The sequence below is a fragment of the Athene cunicularia genome (genome assembly GCF_003259725.1).
Source record: "Athene cunicularia isolate RWA chromosome 1 unlocalized genomic scaffold, athCun1 chr1_part1, whole genome shotgun sequence".
NCBI classification, from domain to species: domain Eukaryota; kingdom Metazoa; phylum Chordata; class Aves; order Strigiformes; family Strigidae; genus Athene; species Athene cunicularia.
In genome coordinates, this window is record NW_020799091.1 from 118,995,769 (window position 1) to 119,013,727 (window position 17,959).

The 17,959-nt window shown below is 41.6% G+C and overlaps 3 protein-coding genes and 1 long non-coding RNA gene across 5 annotated transcripts in view; 2 read left to right on the forward strand and 2 right to left on the reverse strand.

The window, feature by feature from the left end:
• Positions 1-656: 656 nt before the first annotated feature.
• LOC113482692 lies at positions 657-5,089 on the forward strand. The gene is made up of 2 exons (XR_003398905.1): positions 657-1,202; positions 1,908-5,089. It is a non-coding gene; the product is annotated as an uncharacterized LOC113482692 (long non-coding RNA).
• A 238-nt stretch (positions 5,090-5,327) lies between these two features.
• PCNP (PEST proteolytic signal containing nuclear protein) lies at positions 5,328-13,007 on the reverse strand. Its single transcript, XM_026853559.1, has 5 exons — positions 12,901-13,007; positions 9,242-9,462; positions 7,209-7,283; positions 6,647-6,702; positions 5,328-5,709 (listed from the first exon to the last, which is right to left on the reverse strand). The coding sequence occupies exons 1-5, from the start codon at positions 12,953-12,955 to the stop codon at positions 5,580-5,582; spliced, it is 537 nt and encodes a 178-aa protein (XP_026709360.1). The 5' UTR covers positions 12,956-13,007; the 3' UTR covers positions 5,328-5,579.
• A 1,353-nt stretch (positions 13,008-14,360) lies between these two features.
• On the reverse strand, positions 14,361-17,855 carry TRMT10C (tRNA methyltransferase 10C, mitochondrial RNase P subunit). Of its 2 annotated transcripts, none has more exons than XM_026853526.1 (2): positions 17,746-17,855; positions 14,361-16,039 (listed from the first exon to the last, which is right to left on the reverse strand). In XM_026853526.1, exon 2 carries the CDS (start codon positions 16,012-16,014, stop codon positions 14,767-14,769), a length of 1,248 nt encoding a protein of 415 aa, XP_026709327.1. In that variant the 5' UTR covers positions 16,015-16,039; positions 17,746-17,855; the 3' UTR covers positions 14,361-14,766. The 2 variants fall into 2 exon arrangements, with proteins under 2 accessions (XP_026709327.1, XP_026709336.1); XM_026853535.1 differs by lacking the exon at positions 17,746-17,855 and adding an exon at positions 16,768-17,279.
• The window catches only part of TXNL4B (thioredoxin like 4B), a 2,372-nt gene continuing 2,247 nt past the window's right edge, over positions 17,835-17,959 (forward strand). The window contains exon 1 of the mRNA XM_026853598.1: positions 17,835-17,908. The gene's annotated coding sequence lies outside the window, so the exon portion shown is untranslated. The remainder of the gene's footprint in view (positions 17,909-17,959) is intronic.

Consider the following 17,959-nt stretch of genomic DNA (forward strand, 5'->3'; position numbering starts at 1 on the left):
TGACAGCTCCTGCTGCTGCCAACACGATGAGAACCCAGCACCTCCCAAGCGATCCCTTATCGAGCCCTTCTCCTGCAGAGGCATTCCAGCTAGGCCCCAGGTCCCATCGCTGCCTCCCTCGGGCACGGGACCGTTGGGGAATGTGCTTACAAGTCTCGTGAGGCTTTGAAGGGACCTTTCAGAAAGTAAGTTTGTCTTGCACCCCTAGGACGAGTTTTGTCCTGAGGGTGGTATTTCTTGTCTCAGGTGAAGTGCCCTGCCTTACAGATGGTAATGTCAGTATTAACTTCCTCAGTGCTTTTAGATGTGTAGCAGCCAAAGCTCTTCTTGCCTGGCCTTAGATTTCACATGTGAACAGGACCATGTTAAACAAGCACCCAAGTAACAAAACTAAGGCACAGCCCAAGAGATGCACTAGTTTCTCAATCACTCTACACTGCACTGCTCTATTCAGTGCCCGCAATTCTGTGTAGCAGGGATGGTGCATATATGGATATGAAAGGCTACCACAGCTACACTTCCACTAAAGCAATGGCAGAATTATGATTTTATAACAAGATACCGAGCATCAGCTTTATAGGCAACTACTATGCCTACAAATTACGGAAAGCTGCGGGAGACTTGCATCACCTTAAATTAATAAGCTTGTACTACAAGGAAAACATAAACAGAGGCTCATGACATCAGGTTTCAGCGGAGTTCCTGCTACAGAACCATACACTTTATTTGTGCATCTGTCTCATTGGGAAATCCAAATTTAAGAACTAAATCACAAGATTAGCAAAGCTTTTTAAGAAACTATATGCCACTGAATGAAAAAGTACATGCTCTGATTGCTCGCTGTGACAGCCCCTGCCACGCTCGCCCACTCCACTGCGCCCAAAGGGTAGCTGACATAGATGTATGTATGCCGCAAAGTGGGGTTTACAGGTTTGCTTCAGTAACTAAATATTGCTTGGACTTTGAAGTGGAGTTTCACAAACAGAAATTTAGCACACTCTATACATGTAGCGCTCAAGTGTAACAGTTCATGTTTCATGCTTTTAACTCTATGGATAACTATCATCTTCCCTGAGGCAACAGCTCCAGATCATTAACACAAGCAGCTTTCCTAAGTAAGCACTAAACAGTTTTTAAAATGCCAATATATCAAAATCAGAAAACAGTAGGAGATCCCTTCATTAATAGAAGAAGTAAGGAAGGTGTTGTGAGAGACCAAAATGTCCTATGACTGTCTCGAAGCCTGCTTGTGTCTGTGCAAACCTCCAAGAGAAGCTGCTGCGGCCTGTGAACTGGTCTGGGGGATGCTGCCCAGGGAAGCGGGAGTGTATTGAAGGATGCACCCCCCACTTCTTGGCCGTTGCATTGTCCGGACTCTTTACATAAGCCTCAAAGGGGCAGACGTGACTGAGCTGGCCCCATCCTGGAGCCGTTTGTGGCTCTATAGTGTAGGCCAGACCCCATGCACGCATTGCTAGTGAACTGGTAAGAGGCTAAGAGGCAAATGTTCCTGCCCTTGACACGGATGCAAAACCTGTTGGACCAGAGAAAAAAAAAAAACTAAAGGGTAGCAGATATGCTGATCAGTGGGTATGATGAACTTAAAAAGGCAGCAGAAAATGTTGCTTTGTGTGCATCTGCCATCAAAGCCAGATCTGTGTGCACCCACCACCAAAGAACTGAAGGCTGAGGACCAACGGGACGCCGCTGGATCCATGGTGGTGACTATGCTTGCAGCCCTATCACACATCCCTGATTTCCGCCTTTTCCTTCCATTCTGTCGCTACCCCTCTTCACTTTTTTAATAATAAAAACCTATTTTGGGTATACGGCATTTGACCTCGTCTGTGTCTTAATCTCGCTCTTGGGATCGTATCGAAACCTCCCCCGACACTGGATCGGGACAGGTGTTAATAGGATAAAATAAGAAAACCAATTGTCCAATTTTTATGGTGTTCTAGTGTCTGTTGGCAGAGGAAGGAGACAAATTATGGTGATTTTAGAATGTAACCTTCCCTTCTGTAGCTTAAGGGCATAACTACTCAGCATTCCTCAATTTGTAACTTTATAATTAATTTATAAAAAACACTTTTTGCAGAACACCTTTTAAGGCTACTAACTACACAGATAAAAAGCCTGCTTGAAATTCTGTTGCTTCTGCAAGCATTTATCTTCTTATTTTACAGCAGCCTAGAAAGAGTGTGTTACACCTGTGATTTCCAATAGTTTACAACCTCTTCAGGAAGCAGAAGCTGCCATTCTCTCAAAAGCTGCCTTTCCCTCCAAGTCTCCACACAGAAATCTTTGGCAAAGCCACCCCAGCACATAGGACTCTCAGCACAGCTGGTAGGTTCTGACAAGGAGGTGCTCCATGATCAGGCAGATGTGGAACTCAAGCACATCTGGCCTGCCACTGTGGTCACCCTGGGACATGATAGTTATGATTTGTCAGAGTTGGTTGAATACTGTAACTGGGTCATCCATGACACGGGAGTAAGCCCATGAAATTAAAATAGCATCTATCGGATTTACAGATGGGCTGGTTGGGTACTGCTTTCTGCTGACAAAATAGACTGACAACGTGGACAGGGCACCTCCTACACTTCTACAGGAATGAAATTAGGTGTGTAAGGGGCTACACTCGGGATTGCCCAAAACCCCCTCACTGGTAGCTGACTGCACTGTTTTTTGTTTTTTTATTATTATTATTTTAATAGGTAGCATTAGATGAGTTCGATCCATTCACAACCCAGCAGGCTGAAAAGCAGCCTAGCTGCAGGGTAGCACAGAGAAGGTTACTGGGTAACTACTTACATCTTCACCTAATGTCTTGAGTGTTTTGCAAACTGCTCAGGTGCTCAGTAAAGCTTTACTGCTAAGCAAGCGTAAGCCTTCTGATATAAAACTGCACAAGTTACACTGAGACATTTCAACCACGGATAGGTAGGTATACACAGTAGCTAAAGCGCTCAGCATATCTCCTGGAAACACTAAAGATAGCTAGATCAGGTAAGTTTACCATGAGTTTAAAAATTCCTGAATATTCTTAGAAAAAGAACAAACTGTATCACACAAACCTCCCCCCTCCCCCGAACTATCTTCAGGCGCAGACCACAATTATTGTAACAAAAGCCTAGAATTACAAGTTCTAGCTAACATTTACCTTGATGATACTTTGCAGGTCAGATCTTTCCTGCAAGCATTAGACATTAAGCACCAGCAGATGACCTTGTAGCTACATGATCAAGCTTGTCAGCTAGTCAGTCCTGAGTGGATTTAGGCCACCCTGATCGATTATCTTCTGTGAAACACTGAGAAGGAGCAGAACTCATACACTGAGGGAGGCAGGATCTCTGCTTACCTCCAGTCAGACCCAGACGTTGGTGCAGCCTCTCACAAGGTCATGGATTACATTTATTGACTATGGGAGTATGATAAATAGAACTTTTGCTCTCTCACTTGCATGGAAGGTATTGCCTAGTGTGACTGCTGTTCTGCCTAGTGATTTCCTGAAGGATTTTGAAGTACCAGGAAATTCTGTTGAAATGAAGGTCTACTTCAGCCACACATGTAGAAGACAGAGGTGGCGGCAGGTTAACTAAAAAAGCATAGGTCTCAAAGTCACCCTCTTATTCAAAGTTCCCTTTTGCTTTTTTCAAAATATAAGTGACCAAGACAGTATCGAGTAACTACCAAGGAGCAAGATAAAATAGTTATTCACTGTGAATTACCACTATCTTAAAGGGATTTATTTTGACAAACATAACCACGTGTGAGAAAAGTGAAAAGTAAATGCTTCATTTTGCCTTGCCTAGCTCCAGTAATGCCCAAACCAGTTTTGGAAGTCCTGAAAGTGTGTTGTTTTAAATAAACCAAAGAATTCTGCTATGGAAAAAAAAAATAAGGTATACGTTTTTATGTTACGTTTATAACAAGGCTTTTAAAGAAAATAGTTACAGGTATTCAACTGCATCAGACTTCAAAAGAAGAAAGATTACACATACAATACAAAAATACAAAAAAATATTTTTTTAGAACTTACAAACTCAAAAGTCTAAGTGGTCAGAGCTTTCCTAAAATAATGAAAATAAAAATACACATCAAGATGCACTTTCCTTTCTGCACTTGCACGTTCAGCTTTAACATGAAAAAAGGTTTCAGAAGCAGGATGAAAACAATTAATGTACTGAATTCTATGACCAGTTCCAGGCTGAAATTAATTTAGTGGCTGACACTATCAGGTATTTTGAGTTTAAAAAGAGTGGTATGTTTGTTTAGGGGGGTGGGGGGTGGTGTGTGGCGGGGTGGAGTTGCTGTTTACAACTTTCTGTTTAACCAGTTCTGATAGTAAAAGGTTTTAAAACTATGCAATCTAAATTAGACTGAAATTTAGGCAGTCATTACTAGGTCTGAAATCCTACAGAACTGTTCCACAGTAAGAAAGCTCGGAAGTTAAACTGACCACATAGTTTAATTAGTTCAACAATGACATTAATTGTTGAAAATCACTGCAAAAGGCAGACAGGTAGGAAAAGGTCAAGTTTAATTCTGAAATTGACACTTGTTAGAAGAATTAGGACTGCAAATACAGCATTCTTTAACCTGATAGCATCCATTGAGGTCACAGGCATCAAGGCATTTTGTTTTAAATGGCAAGACAGGGAAAGTGCATCTTGGATTTTTCATACTTAAGCAGTGAGTTACTGATTTTTGGTGTGGCTTTTATTCCTTCTAGGCATAGTAAAGAAAAATCTTTCAACCAAATGTGAAGCTTAATGTACATTAGCTTGTCTTTTTGGTGGTGGCTTTTGTGTACTGCAAGGAAATGCTAACAAGCACTACTCAAGACTAATGATTTAAGAGGAGCACACTGAAAATACTGATTTACCTTTGTAGTGAATATTCTTTACAGACTGTATCTAATATACAGACAAGGCCTATTTCCTTAGGATGAAACAGGCCACAGAAGGTTACACATCCTACATGAAGTTTTAAACAAAATTAGAGCTAAGTTACCAGAGCCACTCAGAGCAACATAATGCCTAGTTTGCAGAGACTTAACAAAAGGTGACTGCAGGGAGAAAAAAAATCCAGATTCTTATTATTTCCTGCATAAATTGATATTCAAAGTAATAGTCCAGTAACACTTCTAGCACAAGACAATGCTCACTCTCTTTAGCCATATTCCTAGGAGTCAACTGTTTCTCCTGTTATGAAGAGGGAGCCAGAAGTGAGAATGCAAGAGCATTCAATGTTAACCTCATTAAAGAGACAGTAACCTTTTTCATCCACCTAAAAAAAAAAAAAAAAAAAAAAATCTTAAAAGGTACCACTCCAATTTCTTTATTATCTGTAACCTTTTGAAACTAATCACATGGAACTACAAAATTAGCAAATGCCTTGAAATCTGTATACAAAACATAAATTACCTCTAATTTCAAACTCAGTTATTAGTGTACCACTCAATCTTAAAAAAGTGGCTCCAAAGATAGTCTTATACCATTCTTAAAAAAGGAAACTGTTCCTTTAACGTTACACCCTACCCTCCCCCCAAACACCCAACTCTCAATCCACATCATCTAGTTATTTTCTTGGTCATGGACATTTCCAAGATGAGATTTTATATTTCGTTCCCATAGCTTCTGGTTGTCAGAAAAACCATGCTTTCCTTTATTGAAGGAATTTGGTCCTGCTGAGGTTGGTGTATCCCTGTGAAAAAAGTAAAACAAGATCAGTTGAGATAGTCAGCTCAGCTACAGCAGTTTGTGCAACATGACACTGAGATCACCAATTTCAAGTCCAACCTGCCACCAGAAACTACCACACATTTCTTTGTTACATCAGGAGTCCTCACTATTAGCAACCGTAATTCGGCCACAGAACTGATCTCTCGGTAACATGTCAAGACAGAGCAAGGAGATGGGGCAGCAGAGGAGGGGGAGTGGCAGTCACTTTTGCCAGCTGTCAAGAATTTGTTGCAAGGGCTACAAAACTGAAGATCCAAATTTGCTTTTGGAGATAAAACCCCACTAAACAGTAGTGAGCATCCAGAGGTCTGACTTTAAAAGCATTTTATCATGATAAACATGTTTAAAATACACATGCTCAAAATTAATCCCTGACTTAAGTGAAGCCTCCTCTGAAAATGTCCCTACCAGCCTTGCACTGTCTCAAATTTGTGGCAAGCAGAACAATTATATACATTTGTTTCAAAAGCAAACAAGTGATTCTCTGACTCTCTTAAAGAGATGATTCTCATATTCCCCTTGCATGGGAGTTTAAAAATCTGACATGACTACCCTATTTCAGGTCAACTTATAGACAGATAAAAAGTTTAGAAGCAAGCAGGAACTCCCACCTATTACCTTTTCAAGAAGAAAACTAGCTTCTATTTAACACAGAATCAATTTCTTCCTTAGAAAGAATGAAAATAAAACTCAAAGTGCAAATATAAATGTATTCCTTTTAACCTACAGCTGAAGAATTCAAAATATCTGTATTAAAATTTTCACGTTTCTGAAGAAAAACTTTCTGAATGTATTCTATCTTCCTATATTTCTAAACCACCTGCAAGATGTGACCTGTGCTGGAGGAGGTATTCTCATGCACTCACCCTTCTCCAAACCACAGTTAAAAGCTGACCTACCTTCCAATGTTCTTCATGCGCATCTTGGCTTCTGGAGGCATTTCTTCTGGTTCACTCTACAGAGAGAAAGTAGGTTAGAGTGTGGCTGGGTACTGTCTTTTGAACATTTCAAATGCCTGACAAGATAAAGTACAGACTACAGCCCTACAGGAAAGCAAAGTGGTAGGACAAAACAGAGTTTCTACAAGGTTACTGAAAGAAATATGAAGCCCTTTGTTCACCTCTGCCTAAGAAGAAGCAGTAACATGACAATAAAATATTTATCAAACCAGAGAAAGCCCAACTCTTCTTCACCTCCCTTTTATCAAGCTCAGAGAAAGCAACCATTAGTTCAAATTATTTTGTGCATCTCATTTTCAGGGAAAAGTTATCAACACTTTCATGATTTCTTGAACCAAAACAGAGCTAAAGTTATACATTCTAAAACAAACACAAGGGATATTTCTAGGTTGAAAATCCCCAACATTTATTTGAAGAACCTTAAATGACCCACTCCCTCTGCCTAACTCTAACCCACACCAATGGTACTTTAACTTGTGATGATCACTGGCTTATTACTCACATCTTCATCTTCATTGAAAGCTGCTGCTACAGAAAGGGTTTTTGGAGCAAGGGTTGGAACAGGCTCTTTAGGCTTCTGAAAAAGACCAAATGCACAAGTAAGTCCACCAACTCAAAAAAACCTCACCTTGGAATTTTAAATATTTTGCTAAAATGAAGTCAAACATCTTCACTGAAATGGGCAATGAGGGGGGAAAAGTGTTTTTGTTTGAATCAAGGAGATGACAGTTTCTCTCTAATGAAAAAGGAAAATGGCTGCTCATTTGTGTGAGATACACTCTAAAAAACTAGCCAAGCCCTCTCATATTACAATTCCCCACAAGCAACTCTTAACTTTCTAGCACACTGCAGGGGTATGCAGGCACTGGTGCGTGACATGAACAATTAAATCAGAACCTGAATAAATTGTGATATTCAAAATTTTACTATGTCACCCTTGCCATTACTCTTTTGAAGTATTCTTATCCATCAATGACAGGAAGATGTGTTTACTTTCTTGAATTTTAAAAACTTAACATCCTTCTGGCTTTAAAAAATACTTTAAAACTAGCATCAATGTGCATAACACAGCCTGATTAATAGAGGTCTCTTTTAAAGTGTTATTTTCATTTCCAGTACCTTCCCGTATTTAAAGTGTTAAGAAGCTATCAAACTCACAACTGTTACATGTCATACAGCAGAGACACAGAAACTAACTTTGAGACCACTAAGAAAGCACTGAGTCATCAGTAAGTTTGCTGTGACAGTATTACCAAATATCTAAATCATATACGGTGCTTCCTCCATTTTGATTTTATGGGTGATTATTTCATATACACTCATAGTTTTGAAGCTGATACTGCAACAGAGTCCTTATGCAACTGTCTACAGCTATTCCTCACCAATAGCATGTAATGTAAAAATATTGTGCCATATTTTAAAGCATCAGCTCCACAGGAACAGGTAACATACTAAGGGAGTAAAACTGACTAAAAAGAAACAGGATTAAGTTTCAGCATGTCCAATGTGGTACACTGCCAGTCACCCACTAAATTCAGTGAGCCAGAAATCTTGAGCCAAATTTAGTGCCACTGGATGTATCCTTTTGCATGAGAAATCAGAACTTGCTAGTGGCTCAGAGAAGGCAGCTTTTTCCAAAGTCTGAGCTGACCTGATGGTGTTTATACTCTAGAACGCTGCCAGCGCACATCTACCTCCCATCTAAAAATAAGAGAGCTCTCTCCATCTTTTGCAGATTCATAAAACACTAGCATTTCAGGTGTAAGCCTTTCATGCTTACAATTTGAATTTAATCCAGTCAAGGATTTATAATGTATCCATTACAGTGGTACGGGGTAAGTGTAAATGAACCGTTATCAACCAGAGAGACAGCATCTGGCTTGTCCTTGCCCAAGCTACTGGAGGACTACTTCGGTAGTAAGGAGAGGCATCAGACTCACATCTGAACAAGCACCTTGTACTGGACAATAAAGGGTATCAGAATTCTTAGAAACCTATGGAACGAAGCGTCCCCTCTTGCATACAGTATAAATGAATCATACCGTCCTTGCAAAGAACAGGCAAAGTCATGGAAAATAAACTATACTTCCTCATGCTAAAATAAGATCTTTGGAGTGGAAGATGACCTATTAAGCCACCTAGGAGAGTACTTGCTTTCTTGTAGCTTTAAGTGTTCCATGCAGTGAAGCTCCCAGCACTCATTTCAAAGTAACCTGAACACTTTAACAAGTCTGCTCATTTCCCCCAGGAAATTATTCCAGACTTACCAAATCTCACTACAAAATTATTCTGTATGTTCACAGACCTACAGTTCATTTCAATCAAGTCTGATGCTTCCTGGGACAACTAACCTGATGATTAATCACCTTGAAGTACTTACACATGCACGACTAGGTGGCCCTCCAATGCTTTCTTAAACTTTATCCTTGTTACCCTCATGTAATTCAAGGCTTTCCTTCTGCAAGGAAGCCTCCCCAAAGTACTTCCCCCTTTGCCTCACTTTCCCTAAAATTAAAAGCCCTCAAGACAACTTACATTTGCTCCTAGTTTGATGGATATTGCAGATGCCTTCTTTGCTGTCTGACTGCCTATGGAAAATCCAAACTTGGACATTTTGGCAGGAGCAGGCTTTGTGGTGAAGTCTTCAGCTTCTTCATTAGCTGCCCGTTTCTCTGCGCTGCGACTCGAACTTTCTCCTCCATTACTGGAAGAAACAGTCTTAGTTTTCACAGGTTTTTCTGCCTCTTCTTCAGGTCCTGGTGAAGTCGAAACAACTTACCAAGATGAGCTATTTTTACTGAGCAGACTGATGGGAGCAGCAACCTCAAAAAGCATTATACTTTGGGTGCAATAGGTTTTAGTGACAGCAGTTTCCACCAATGTACATTTAGTGGACAGCAAAACACAAAGAGGAGAAGAAACTGCAAGCACTCCACTACTTGTAAAGAACTTCTTGTGTATGAGCCAGGAAAACAATCTTGAAGCACCATCTCTTTATTTAGGATGGAAGTCAAAGTTCATGTAGTAAATTAAATGTAGATGACTAAATCTTTTTAGGGTTTAAGTTGCCATAGATAAGCTTTCATAACTGGAATCCCAATTCCAAATCTAGAGTAGATAACCTAAGTTAAAATTAATTCTACTAAATTTCTACAAAAACATGTCCATGCCAGTCTCTAGGCTTGTCTGGCACAACTCTAAAATCATGGAAGTGACTACAGTGAGGCCGGCTGTCTCAATCATGTTTCAAGTCACTGCTTGTCCGCATCTCATCTGTAATAAATCTGCCAAGCTCTGCTTGAGGAAGGAATCAGCACTAGAAAAACATATATATAGATTTCACCTTTTCTGTTTTTGTATAAAGGCATGGAAAACATAGCAGCTGAACAATAATCCACAGAGAAAAAAACACTCAAAATCACATTTTCATTCCTACAGACTCGGCTTCTTCAGCTACACCAAGAGACAAAGGTGTCCGGAAAACTCGTACTGAACATAGTAAATGCTTCAGCAAAAATACATTTCTCTGCTGCTGCAATAAGATAATCACTGCAGTAGCAGAAGCAAAAAAAAAAAACACCCATGCACTGGTGAACAGATAGGGAAGTATTCATACTATCAGTCTAAGAAAAACTGGAGCTAGCACCAGTTCCTCATCATTATATCGAGTGGAGAACAGGCCCCTCCATGCACAGCATATTCAGACCATCAGGGAAGAAAGCTATTCGCACTGCTCTCTAACAGCAAAAAGCTATTAGTAAGGTAGAGCAATGGGAGAGAAGCCAGTCTGGACAGGGGGTCAACAAGATTGTAGCTCTGAGAAAGAGAGGAAGGAAACAACATCAGGAAAAAGAAAAAGTACGGACCCTATTTTTCTGTTATTTCCCAAATGTTAAGTAGCAGAATATACCCTTTCTACCTCACTCTTCTAGCTATCAAGGTGATAAGTAATTGAAACAAAAATGGATTATTCACATTTGGAAACATGTCAGATCACAAAAAAAAAAAAGAAAAAAAGAAAAAAAGTAGTAACTGTAATCAATTTCACTCTATTAAAAAATGCTACTAATCTGCACCACAAGATATGTGACCCAGAAAGTATAGCTATAAAAGTGAAAAACAAAGGAGGAAAGAGAAACAAGCAAAATTTACACAAGTGACCTTGGGCACTGACTGCTGTCTTAGCACAGTTTCCCAGACATCAGTCTTCAAGGCTATGAGAAACTCTACAGCTAGACCATGAAATCACATTAAACAGAATATTCGATTACAAGTCCAGACTAGGTACACTAGAGACTGTAAGGTGATTCGAGGGAAGGTAGAAAATTCATTGGCCTTAAAAGTACTGGAACCATGAGCCTAAAAGTCTTATTTTACATAAAATACAAAATCCACAGCAGCCCAAATCTCAGGGCACATCGGAGCAGTCCAGGTTCTTAAGCTAATGCTAGCTTGAACCTAATTACACTACAGCTTACTTCTTTGACTGCAAATTCTAGAATATTGCTAAGCACAAGATAAAGCCTAACAAAGCTTACACACATCTCTCTTCTCACCAAAATATTAAATAGCTTCTCTCTCAAAATTAGCTCCTATCACCACTGCATTCTGAATGTTACTTCTGCTAGGCTCCACTTAGGATGAACTATAGACTGCTGAAAGAAATGCTCTTACTTGCTGAAGGAGCAATAAAGGGCATAGGACTATTAGGGTAGGTGGGAGCTGTTGGGCTGCTCTGTCTCTGCAGGAAACAGAAATGCAGATATATACTATCCATTAAGAGGTCGCTCCCATTACCCATGCCAATGCATATATAATTTTCAAGACATTAAGGCTTCTTTATTGCTTCCTAGAGGTGTCGAGGAGGTCATTCTTCACCTACAGAAAGCACCAGTACTATTTCCAAAACGAGTCTGACCAGTGCTCTTTTCATGGATCACAGTAATAACAAGCTGTCCTACATCACAGATGAGTTTTCCTTATGAGTCTCAACAAGCTGTGTAAACGGACAACTTCCACTATCTAGGTGGTTTAAGTGACAAGACTAACAGTGCTAGTTGTGCAGCATTTCAGGATCTCCTTGGAAGCGTGACCACTGGTGGTGGTGGGAACAAACCAGTCACAGCTAAGTTAACTTTAAGGTACATCCCACTGATCTTGGCAAAAGCTAAAGACTCTGAAGCACTTTTAAAAATCATCAGGGAGAGACTATCCTTCCTTTGGGCCAATGTACCATAACTCACTAAAATCATGTTCCAGTGCATCAAACAGCACACAAGACAGCATGGATAACTGACATACTGATGCTGTCCAGTTACCAAATTACTAATACAAAACAATCAAACCCCCCCCCAAAAGCCACACAAACCAGCGAAACAAAGAGTGAAAGAACTACCTAAAATCAAGTATTATTGTTCATATTTTAGTGATTATCAGAAACAACAATCACTGTTGAGGCTACTGTAACTGGTTTACAAGCTGAATGTAATTTTTCAATTGATCAGAGAAATGTCTTCTTCCTATAGATAAACAACAAAACAACCCAAAAAATAGAAAAGAGAAGCTTTATCTTTGCAAAAAAACCCCTGCCTTCTGAATTTTAAGTCAGAGGAAGAAAGCAGGAAAGAATCATACGATTAAAAATTTTTGAAGAACTGATAGTAAGTAGCACAGAAGGTGACAGGATATAAAACCAAACAAAAAACTTGCAGACTGCTACCAAGCAAAAAACCCCAGGATGCTTAAAACAGCAGATAAAGAATATTGACAGCACCCATTTTTAAAAGGTACCACAGCTGTTAAAAGCTAATCTTTAAGGAAATATCTTCATCCTTGCCAGCAGCAACGGTCAAATTTCGCTCCGTACACGACAGAAGCATTCCGTGTATTTTTTTTACAAAGAGAGAAATAACGCATTTTCACGGACAAGGAGAAGCTGTTAGATTGTTTTTAAAAGCTCCTGTAAGGCTGAGGCTAATCCTCAGGCGTAAGGTCAGCGGACCCAGACCGCGGCCTCTCCGCCAGTGAAGCCCCCTCAGGCCCAGGCCGCCCCCTCTCCCCGCAGGGCCGGGCACCGCACAGCCCAGGCCGGCCCGCCCTGAGGCGACACCCTTGGACCCCCCCCACCCCTGGGGGACCGGCCCGGGCCCCCTGCCCACCCCGCAGCTACGCGGCGAGAGGCGCTACATGTTCACCTCCTCCGGGCTGCGGCCGCTTCGCCTTCTCCCCCTCAGCTCTGCCGTCCGCCATTTTCCCCCGCCTCCGCCTCCCGCGTCGCGCATGCGCGCTGCCTCTCCGCGGCTCCTCCACCCGCTGGCCCTCTCCCCCTGACCATAGAGAAAGCGCGGGCGGAGGCCAGAGCGGCCGGGCCAGCCCCGCCTCTCGCGGCGCGGAGGAGTGACGCGAAAGGAAGCGCCGCTCTGGGAGCCGCCGGGGAGGGCGGGAAGGCCGAGAGCGGCGTCGTTGTGACGCACGTCCGGCGGAGGCACACTTGGCCGCTGCTTCCCTCCCTCGGGGCTGCAGGTTCGACATCACGGGCAGGGCCCCCGCATCCCCGGTGCTGAGAAGCAGCACGGCTACACACAGCGCGGGCGGCTGCCGTGCTCAGCGGCACGCCCTCCCCACTGCTCGCGGTTTAAAAATCCTCTTTCATCCTGCACCAGCGTGAGCTCAAGCAAGCAGTGACGTCATTTTTCCCCTCCCAAAGCGCAAACCAGTGCACCGATCAGAAATGGCAGTTTGATGGAGTAACGGCGAGCAGGAGGCACGCTCCTGCAGCACGCATCTCCCTGTTGTCTCTTCCTCACACAAGGAAGGAAGAAGGGCCATCTGAGCCAGGCAGCCAGTCCTCGCCCCCAAGGGCTTGACTCGGGGCTGGAGGGTGCCCTCGGCCCCCCAGAAGCACTGCCCCACGGTGCAGCTTGGCCGACTGCCCAGCCACCTCTGCTGGAAGGAACGAGGTCTTTCTCCATGCCAGGGTTTCCCCACGCACACCCCCGTGCTTCAGGGGCAGTATTGGGGTAGCATGTCTTCTGTCTTCCAACCCTCCTTGCAGCAACATGTAAGAGGCCAGACATGGAGAGGATCACCACCAACCCCTGGGGTGTTTGAAGCCTACTCTTCAAAAATTACATGCCCCAGTCCTAGTTTTTGAATTTTCAGGACACCCCCACACACACACCATTTACCATCATTGACTTGAAGCATCAGGGTAGTCAGCTAGACTAAATAAAAAATATTTAAGTACCCATAAAGGAATCCCTCCTCATCCTACAGACAGCAGGAAGAACCGTATTTTAGCCCATTGTAGCTCTGCAGCCAGGACACAGACTTTCAGAGAGGCCAATCAATACATTTTCAGCTGTCAGAAATACTAAAAGGCTCCCTGCGCCTCTAAGTATTTACTAATATCAATGTTTATCATCTCAAAAGTTCCAGTACTTTAGGAAATCTACATTACATAGGCCTCAAGGATAAAAATCCGGATCAATAAATATGGCTTATTCCTCTCAAATTGGGTCTTGATATCATTCCAGATAGAACATTAACAAACAAATTCTGCAACTTTCCAAACCCATGCCGGGTTTTGACCATTTGTTTTTAGTTCAGCTATGAGAAGCCAATTCATCTACAAACCAAAAGAGGATCTAGGAAGTGACAAGGAAGTAGCTTTTATTTCAACATGGCTCACCTTTCAGAACAAAAGTGTGGATGGCGTCCACCCATTGCAAACCCAAAGCACTGAGGTGTTCTCTGAAGAACAACCTTTGTATTCAGTGGCAATTCCCCTTGTCCCAGCATGGTTCAACTGAACAGATGGATATTTGTTGTACAGAGTAATATTTTAGAACAGATTATCTCATTTCTCATACATAATTTCAATAATGTGTGAATAATTGTAAACAGCTGGAATACTAAGGTAATTGAAAAAAAAAAAAATCCCTAACAACAGTACTTTCAAATTTAACCAACAAAGACAGGTTGGAGATAAAAAGCTGAACATAGCTGCAGGAGTCCCAAGAAGCCAGAGCATTAAAAAAATCATTCTTGTTCCCACCACTCTACTTTCGTGTTAGCTTCTCAGAGTAGTTCTTGACAAATTGCTTTTGTAATTCTTCATGTCTCCTTCCAAGTTTAAGTGTGTTGACCAGGCTTAAGGTTTTTTTCAGTTCATGTATAGGCTTGCTTACAAAGCCACAGTATTTCCTTTTTGGAACAAATTCCAGAGCCTTCTTCCAGTCTCCAGTATCTTTCAAGGTTAATAAAATATGCATCATCTGATCTAGTGTGAGATTTTTGGCACCAATATTCCAAAGCAAGTACTTCTCCAGTGGAAGGGCCGCAGTCTCCAGCCCCAGTCGCTTTGCCCGTGCTAAAGAGACTCCTGTTTTTATGCTCTTGTCAACTATTGACCCAACGATATAGATTTTATCATGATCGAATGTTTTCATAACTTTGGGAGAATCAGCAGTCAGATAGATAAGCTTATCTTTTGGAAATACTTCTGTGTAGCACTGGTCTGTCACAGTGATAAGCAATTTGCCCCATGCCTCTTTATAATGCTTAATAAATTCCCTATGATAGAGGCTGTCTTCTTTGAAGTTACAGAAATGGATGTGGAACGGATCCGCAGATCTTCGATTGCAGCCTTCGCTGAATACCATCTGTCTTACTGCATTTGCCACTTCTCGGGCAGACATATCTTTTTCATAAGACATGTCAAACACTAGAGGCTGGCCAAAGATCATAGACTGAGCAGTCCTCCAACTGTATGCTCTATCCATACAGCTGGCCCACAAACATATGAATGAATTCCTTCTGGCCTCATCAGGTTCTGAACCTTGCTCTTTTGTTTCCAGCCTCCTTTCCCTTTTCTCATCCATCTTTCTTTTGTTGTTTTTCTTGTAAAGTTCTTTGAGATGTAAAAATTTTAAATACTTCTTCTGGGCTGACTTGGAAGGACATTCTATAAAGGTTTTTAGCTGTTCTTCGGTGATATTTTCTGGAACCAATCTGCCAGCTAGTCTCCACATCTCCACAGTTTTACGTGCAGCAGCCAAAGTGGAAAGCTCCTTATGCTCAGAGACTGTCTCACCGATGACTTCTGGCAACCCAGACTTCATTACTGTCTTCCATGCATCTAAATCTATTTTTTCTTTGTGATTGCATGAATTGTCCTGCTTCAGGCAAACTGATAAACTCAGAGCTCTACTGAGTGGAAGCAAATCCTTTTTCATGCCACATTGTGCAGCAAATGGAAGGGCAGGACTTCTTAAAATTTTTTTCAGAAACATACTGGCAGACTGCATACATGTGCTGTGTTCAAACACTTATCTGCAAAATGCCAATAAAAGGGGAAAAAAAATCAGAAATCATAAAGAAAACACACACAACTTTCACCCTTAGTAACACGCAAAGACAATAACTTACTTCTTGGAGAATACTAGAAATTCCTACCTCCACTATTACTTTTCTACTCTTTTCTACATAAAACCAGCATATGTGGCACTGCTGTGAACACACATGGTTAGCTCTGCTGCTTAAAACAGCTTTACTTATTGTAATACAAAATACAGTCAAACAACCTTTAAATCTCGAGATCCATTTCAGATATCTGTATCATATGAGAAATAAGAACCTCCACCACCAAAATATGCAAAATGCTTATTTCCAGAGGTGCCTACCTTATTTACCCACACCGTGAAAATGGACAAGATGTTTCACCTTGTAACATTTTCTGGAACAACTCTGTATCATGGAAGATCACATTTTTGCTTTTACCGTTATATTTTGGGACAGCTCTATTTGCAAACATTAGTACTAATTTTTTTCCTCTTCTGTGCATTTCCACGCCGCAAGTAACTGAAACTACGGAAACTACCAATGCTACAGTTTCGCTAAGCCACTGAAGGCACTCCTACATCCCCTGAGGCCCTTGTTCCTGGCTCCCCCCGCAGTGCAAGCACTCACATGGCCGCACGACGAGCCGAATCAGAGACGTGATCTTAGGGACAGCTAATCAGAAGGTGGAAAAAGGAGAAAAAGCTACTTTTCAAAACTACTCTAACGAGTTTCCATGCCTGATTCACCAGACACCTAGGAAGAAGAGATGGAAGAATAAACAACTAGTAATAGAAAAAGACCATCCTTCCTCTTTCTGGCAAACTCCCTGTGAAACCGATGGCACATAAACCTAAGGACATGAAACCCACAGTCCCACTGATTTCATACACATTTGTATTTAAATGTAAAAAGTCTGCAGAAAGAAAAACCATCAAAGACTGTTTAAAGTTTTCCCTGTCCTATGTAAATTTAAGTAAAATCAGTGAAGCTTCAATGTCTGAGAAAAAATGATTCAGCCCAAACATTAACATTAGCTCTAAATTTTGAAAGCAAAATTCACAATCTCCTTAATAACTTATCACTTGAAAATAATTTGATACAGAGAACAAGTTAAATCTAATTTTGTGGTGTTATATATACCTGCCCAGATAAAAAGCCACAGAAAGAGTAGCATATTATTAGGAAATACCATATAAACTGGCATGCATTTTACAATATGTAATTGGTCAAACTGGTAGCCTTTCATTTTTGGCTGTTATTAAGACAAAACAAACAAAAAAACTAACCAACCTTATAATGTGAAGGGAAAATTCGTGTTAGAAGAGTTCATAACTTTAATTAGGCATTAGTATACTTAATAATCAAAACCGTATGTTGTCCAGCATGGAAAAATCAAGGGATCAGTTCCTCTGTTAACTTACGTTACTGGAGCTCCAATTAAATCAATAGTTGAAAGGCAGATTAACACAATCCGAATACTTGATGACAGCTTTTGATAAAAGCCGTTACCTTTCAGTGCACACTGCCACATCATTACTGCAAGAATTAATCTAAATCTCTTTGAACAACCTAGATTGGTAGAACTAAAAAGTATTTTTCTGAGACTTTTTTTTTTTTTTCCCCTGACTTCACTGTAACTCATCCCTGGAAGAGAAAGGCCCTCACAGCTGCTGTAGCGAGAGAATAATCGGCCTTACCTCCCCAACGCAGATGCCAACCCTAGCTGCCGGCAGGCCGGGGCCCGGCGCAGAGGCAGCGCGGGGTAGGCGCCCAGCGCGGGCAGTACGCGAAGGGGCGGCTTCCCCCGCTCCTGCACAACTTCTCAACAGCCCACAACCGAACCGAGCCGCCACAAGCTGCGTAAGACCTCGCAGCACCCCGCTGCGCCCCACAGCGCTCCCGGGGCTGTCT

What these genes read in the sequence shown, in the direction of transcription:
- PCNP (XM_026853559.1), bottom strand. Translation starts at nt 12,955, where the DNA reads ATGGCGGACGGCAGAGCTGAGGGGGAGAAGGCGAAGCGGCCGCAGCCC. An exon ending in GCGGCCGCAGCCCGGAGGAG is followed by an intron (nt 9,463 to 12,900) that starts GTGAACATGTAG and finishes CGACTTCACCAG; the next exon opens with GACCTGAAGAAGAGGCAGAA. An exon ending in CTTTCAATGAAGATGAAGAT is followed by an intron (nt 6,703 to 7,208) that starts GTGAGTAATAAG and finishes TTCTCTCTGTAG; the next exon opens with AGTGAACCAGAAGAAATGCC.
- TRMT10C (XM_026853526.1), bottom strand. Translation starts at nt 16,014, where the DNA reads ATGCAGTCTGCCAGTATGTTTCTGAAAAAAATTTTAAGAAGTCCTGCC.